Source organism: Mycetomoellerius zeteki, unplaced genomic scaffold (genome assembly GCF_001594055.1).
Source record: "Mycetomoellerius zeteki isolate Tzet28-1 unplaced genomic scaffold, Tzet1.0 scaffold111, whole genome shotgun sequence".
Classification (NCBI taxonomy): domain Eukaryota; kingdom Metazoa; phylum Arthropoda; class Insecta; order Hymenoptera; family Formicidae; genus Mycetomoellerius; species Mycetomoellerius zeteki.
Window position 1 is genome coordinate 426,442 of NW_017256029.1, and position 6,769 is coordinate 433,210.

The 6,769-nt window shown below is 32.9% G+C and overlaps 1 protein-coding gene across 1 annotated transcript in view; it reads left to right on the top strand.

Annotated features, from left to right (window-relative positions):
* LOC108726414 (kinesin-like protein KIF20B) overlaps positions 1 to 4,966 on the top strand; it is a 7,498-nt gene extending 2,532 nt beyond the window's left edge. Inside the window, exons 3-4 of the mRNA XM_018453970.1 lie at positions 199 to 817; positions 1,459 to 4,966. Of these exons, the coding sequence (XP_018309472.1) occupies positions 199 to 817; positions 1,459 to 4,744 (3,905 nt within the window). The 3' untranslated portion in view covers positions 4,745 to 4,966. The remainder of the gene's footprint in view (positions 1 to 198; positions 818 to 1,458) is intronic.
* Positions 4,967 to 6,769: the final 1,803 nt, after the last annotated feature.

Consider the following 6,769-nt stretch of genomic DNA (forward strand, 5'->3'; position numbering starts at 1 on the left):
TGTGTGTGTGTGTGTGTGTGTGTGTGTGTGTGTGTGTGTGCGCGCGTGTGCGTGCGTGCGTGCGTGCGTGCGTGCGTGTGTGTGTGTGTGTGTCACTCTGGCGCGTACACACACATGCACACGCTCGCACACAAACTTATATACACTGACACTTGCATATACATACACAGAATATTTAGTGGCAATTTAATTTTGTAGGTACTACAAATTCAGGAAAATCGTATACATTGCAAGGGACCAGTACTTCACCTGGACTTATACCACGAGCACTGGAGTTTGTGTTTAACAATATCACAACAAGACCAAATCCATTTTACAAACCTTTACATTATAGTGATGTAATTAATCTTAACGCACTTGAACGTGCACAGGAACTTGAAGCAAAAACTAAATTGCTAACATTCAGTTCCATGGAAAAACATCAGTATATGAATACTTACAAACAAATGCAAAAATTGCTACAAGAGGAATCAATTCGCCCTAGCCAATGCTATGATGCTCATTACTCTGTTTGGGTTTCATTTGCAGAAATCTATAATGAAATTGTATATGATTTATTATCAAGTGAATGTCAGAAAAAAAGAGTGCCTTTAAAATTAGGAGCAGATTCTAATGGCAGAGCATTTATTAAAGGTTTAAAGACTATTTATGTTAATTCAGCAGCAGAAGCTTATCAGATCTTAATGGCAGGGCAATATAATTTAAAAGTAGCAGCAACAGCGTTAAATGCAAAAAGTTCAAGGTCTCATTGTATATTTACAATTATACTGTTAAAATATTATGCAGAAAATTTACCTGATACAGTTGAAATGAGCACGTACGTATTTTTCTCTCCCTTTCTAATATTTTATATTAATTCATATATGTGATATATTCTCCATTAGTATTTATTCTTAATAAAATATCAAAATTTAGTAATTATTTTTGTATACTTATTTTTGTTTTATATAATTATAAAGGAAAAACAATGAAAGAACAAGGACAGTAGGAGTCAAGCGCGGGAGATGTTGCGCAAATAATACGACTATCGTAGCGTGAAACTTCTTTATTTTACTAAAGCGCTTACATGTTTCGGCTCATTTTTGAGCCTTCTTCAGAGATAACTAATAAATTCACATACATAGAATATAACAATTATTAACTAGTCATGGTGATCTTCCTCACCTCGAGAGTATAAATACCAGAATTAAATCCAGATAAGAATGCAGTAAAAAAGAAAAAAGGGGGGAAAGAAATTTTGAAATTCTCGAAATAAAGAAAATGTAAAACTAATGTATCAAAATTTGCGCAACATCTCCCGCGCTTGACTCCTACTGCCCTTGTTCTTTCATTGTTTTTTGATTTATAAGGAGTCTTAGTTAGGTTGATTTATTATACGTTATTATAAAGGAACTAAAATTTATTACATCAATTTCTTTAAGTCATCACAATACTAATATTACTTTGATATTTCAATAGGTTTTCCTTTTGCGATCTAGCGGGTTCGGAACGTTTGAAGAAAACATTAAATATAGGAGATAGATTGAAAGAAGCACAAAATATTAACACTAGTTTATTAGTATTAGGCAGATGCTTGAAATCCATTCATGAGGGACAATTAACTAGAACGAAAACAGATACAGTAGGACCATTCAGAGAATCTAAATTAACCAGATTATTCCAACGAGCTCTATCGGGAAAAGAGCATCTAGCTTTGATAGTTAATGTCAATCCTCTACCTAATCTTTATGTAGAGACTCAGAATGTTTTAAATTTCGCTGCTATTGCAAAAAGAATTGTTATAGAAAGAAAGAAACGAATACAGAAGCAATCGAAATCAAGATTTTCGCAAATAGTCACACAAAGTATACAGACTGTGACTGATTGGGATAGTACAGAATTGGGAACAGCGGATTGGCAACCTACAAATAGTGTGAAGGAGGATGATTCGGAAGAATACATTACTTCGGAAGAATACATGGATCTTACAAATGAAAATGAAAAATTGAAAAAGGAGATTACTCTTTTAAAGAATTCAGCTTTAATTCGAGATTTTCAAAGCCGACAAGAGATGGCCGAAAAATATATTATGATGATAAACGAGCTTGAAGTTGATTGGAAACAACGTATAAATGATGTCGAGATCCAACACGAAGATGCCCTCGAATGGACCGTGAAACAAGTTGAAGAATTTTACAAGAGAAAGTTAAATCAATTGCATAGTAAGAAAAGAAGACGCAGTGAATGTACTGATGATAGAGATGAAGATGATATTAATTTAACTATTAAAGAACTAATTAAAGAAAATACACAATTGAGAGAGAAGAATGACACTTTAAAGAAAACATTAACTGAACTGAAAGTAATAAACGAAACTTTAATTGTGGAAAAAAACAAAGCTTCTTTTGAGTTAGGACTGTCGAAGGAGGACTTAAAAATTGCAAAAAATCTTCTAGAAGCTGCTCAAGAAGATATTTGCTCTACTCAAAATGGTAAAATTTATATAAAGGAAGTGACATCGCAATTACTTATTAAAGACGAACAAATCAAAAAGCTCAAAGAAATTCTTAATGAAGCGAAAGAAGAGTACATTGCAATTACGTATGATTTGAAAAAGAAAGAACTTTGCATTGATGAACAAGCAAAAGTTATGATAGAAAATGAAGAAAAAATTGAAGATTTAGAATTACATCTTGAAGATGTTAATGTTTGCTTGACGGAGAAAACGAGAATAGTGGAACTTCTAGAAGATAGACTTGAACATCAAAACGAAAATAAAATTTTACAGTTACAAGAAGAAACTAATAAATTGAAGGATGAAAAATTAGCGTTAATTAAGTCTTATGAAGAAAAACTAAACTCCAAGACATTTATTAAAAATAAATATCAAGAGATTATAAAAGAACTAATTACTGATGACACATCAGAAGATTCAAATATGAACGTAAGAAAAGATATGAAAGCAAAAATAGAAAATGCAAAAGTATCTATTAATGAAATTAAAGAAACTGATTCAAATAATTTGAATCCTACAGAAAAGATACTTCCTAAACACATATTAGTGGACACATGTTGCCAATTAAATATAACAAATGATGAGGATTATAATGACATTAAAAATAAGTTGGAAGAAAATACTCAGCCTGCTGTAACAATAACAACATTAGAAGATGTTCAATCTAGTAGCAAAATGTTGTTAAAAGAAGAAGCTGTTCAGACTGATGAAATTCTGGATGACAGTCTAAAATCAGAATTGAATGCATTGATGCAAATTAATGATGTTCACGTACAATACGAACAGAAATGTTCGCAAGTTAAGGAGTTAACTGAAGAGCTAAACGAAATGAAAAAGACATTGCAGATTATAAGAGAGGAAAATTGTTCAAATAAAACTATCATAGAGGAATATAAAAATTCTACGGAAGTACTTGAAAAGCAATTAACACTCGCTGTGGAAGAAAAACAAAAGATAGAAGAGATTCTGCAGAACTCCGACATGGCTTACAAACAAAAAATTGCAAACTACGAATGTAAAGTCGATCAACTAGAAAAGGATCTTTCAATTGCAAAAGATAATACTCAACAGTATTTGGAGAAACTGGAAACTGCTCAGAAAGAATTAGATAACTGTATGTTAAAGTGTAAAGAAGAAAAGGAGATAAATGTATGCAAATCAGACGAATTTATTTCAATAAAAAAAGAAGATAATACAAATAATATGAATGTAAATCAGTTAGATGAGTATGTAGAAAAGATATCTCAATTGGAAAATAGTCTGGAAACTATTGAGAAACTAAAGCATGACATCGATGAATTAAATAAAAATTTGGAAACTTGTCAAGTAGAGAAAAACAGTATACAAGAAACACTTGATGAGAATAATAAGACATTGTTAAAACTTGAAAGTCAGTTGAAGGAAACCACTCTCAAGGAACAGGAAAAAGATACTGAGATCACAACTCTACAAAAGGAATTAAAACATATGATTCAGAAAATTGAGAGGACTGACAATGTGATGGAAGCGGAATTGAAATGTGCTATAAATGAATTGACGCAGACGAAAGAAACGCTTTTCCAGAAGGAGCAACATATAAAAGAGTTGAAAATACATTTAGAAAATTTCGAGAAAAATGCGAAGATATTTAATTTACTCGAACAGAACGCGAAGGAGTGGCAGGTTGAAAATGAACGGTTACGAAATATAAACAGCGAGCTAAGAATTAGTTTAACACAGAAGGAACACGAGATGGACGCATTCATGAAGAATCGAGATGAAACGGTGACCAAGTACGAAACTCTTGTTAAAAACCAACAGGAAGATTTGGACATGCAGAAGAGGGAGGTAATGAGATATCAGGAATTATTCCGTCGGCAATTCACGCCGACACCGAATAAGGATGATTACAAAAAGTTACAGAATCGTATAGAAGTGCTTCAAGATAGATTACAGAAATGCGAAATTAATACAAAGGCCAAAAACAATTACGATAGCACGTCGGAGGAAGAAATTTCGGCTCGTCAAACCAAACGGCGAGGAAAGAAGACTGCCTCATCTGTCAAGCAAGAAAATATACCGATTATTGAATTGTCCGGATCCGAATCAAAGCGCAGCACGAGAAATATCACTTTACCACCGCCGGAAACGTCAACCGAGAAAAGATGTACTCGTAGAAAGAAACTGTTCCTCGAGAATGATTCGTTTGCGGATATTGAACCTACTGCAACGCTTTTGCCAACTCGAAATTTGCGGAATCGGAAGAAATGAGGAAAATATATAAGATATTGTAAATACTTTATATATCGCGCGCGAGGAAACTTAATAATGGTTCTTGCATACAGGGTGCGATAAGCAACAAGTGATATCTAATAAAAGCTCTACTTTTTCGCATCTAACGATATAAAACAGAGCTCTCATTGGATGTCGCTCATCACTCATCGCGTCCAATGTTCAATAGGCATAAAAGATATAAGAGTACAAATGAAAAAAAAACCCTGGTAAAAAAAGTTGATAGAAAACGATAGAAAAATCCTATCGTTTTGAATATGGAATCTGATTCTTGAATCAGATCTTGTAGGAATTTTGTACAAATTTCATAAAATATGATAGGACTCATATTCGATCAATCGTAATGCTCGCGAGTTCAACGATAGAAAGTGATATAATTAATTTATAAAAAACTATACAAATTAATAGAAATCCTATCGTTCTCAATCGTTCTCTATCAACTTTTTTTATCAGGGAAAACACAGGAAATGTAAATCGCGAAGCGAATACCGTTTTTCGTATTTCTATTCTTGCTAATATTCTTGATAATATTGCTAATATTCATTTATCAAAGTGTCTTCATATACTTAATTGCATTTTATTTTAACATAAACAATTAAAAATACAGTTTATTTATAAAAAATCGCATTTTTTCTTTTTAAATATCACGTATTTTATATAAAAGATTTATATACTACTATTAATAATATTAAAGTGATTTGCATATAGATTTGTAATTCCTAGACTGTAAAAAAATAATAGTATAATTATTATCGATAAAATCTTTATTATCGTTGTTTCATATCAGTGATATATCATAGCCCTTAAGGTCATCATACGTACAAAAATTTTAGTGGGAATCGTAAGGTCGCAAACGAATCGACCAATCACAATCAAAATTGAGATCGAGTTTTTAAACACTCGACTGTGATTGGCCGATTTGCTTACGGCCTTATGATTACGACTAAAATTTTTATACGTGTGATGACCTTTAGGCTGCGTTCAGCAGACTCAACAGTTTTGCAACCGTTTTATAATTGTCTGTTGAGATAGGACCATTCTTCTAGATGTACAAGTATGATCCAATCAGCGCGAAAAAAACTTCCAACAGTTGCAAAACAAACGTTCTGCTGAACACAACCTTATGCTGGATTCACATTGCATCCGATTTTTGTCGTACGACGTTCTGCAACCAATCAGAAAACAGGATTCCGATGAATTTTGCTTCGTATTATCGGAATCCTGTTTTCTGATTGGATGCAGAGCGTAAAAAAAAAGAAAATCGGATGCAGTGTGAATCCAGCATTTGTCAGCATGGATAGAGTCCTAGATTTATCAGAGAGGCGCAACCGGTGTTACGCATTCCGATTCGCTGTTGCAATCACACGACTTGGCAACCATTTATAGTATTAGTGACATGTTTCTATTTCATTTTATCCTATCATTCTATCTCACTCTATCATTTTTGCTCTTGAACAGTGTCCATGCTGACTAAAGCTCAGTGTCCACGATGCTAGAAATCCGTCCGAGATCTCGGATGAAGAAAGAATTGACCAATCGCATTGATCATGTGACTAAATTGTTTAAATGTGATTGGTTAATTCTTTCTCTCTCCGAGATCTCGGACCAATTTCTAGCATCGTGGACACAAGGCTTAAGGCCACTGTGTCACCAAGCTCAGTTGATCTAACTAGGCCAGTTAATCCATCGGAATTGACCAATCGCATTTGTCATTTTATTTGAAGAATTGACAGATTGGTCAATTCCGATGGATTAATTGGCCCAGTTAAGTTAATTGAGTTTGATGACAGTGACCCTAAATTGTTATTACTGGTATTATACAGAAAGTCCTAATTACTTATTCGTTAACAGTAGATATATATGCCTCACAATTATCATTTTTTTCAATATTTCTTGAATGTAAGAACATAATACTGCAATCGTATCTGCAATTATACAATATCTTATCTTCAAACATTTCTGTTTTAATTTACAAACAAGCAATCACAAATGACTTTAAAATTA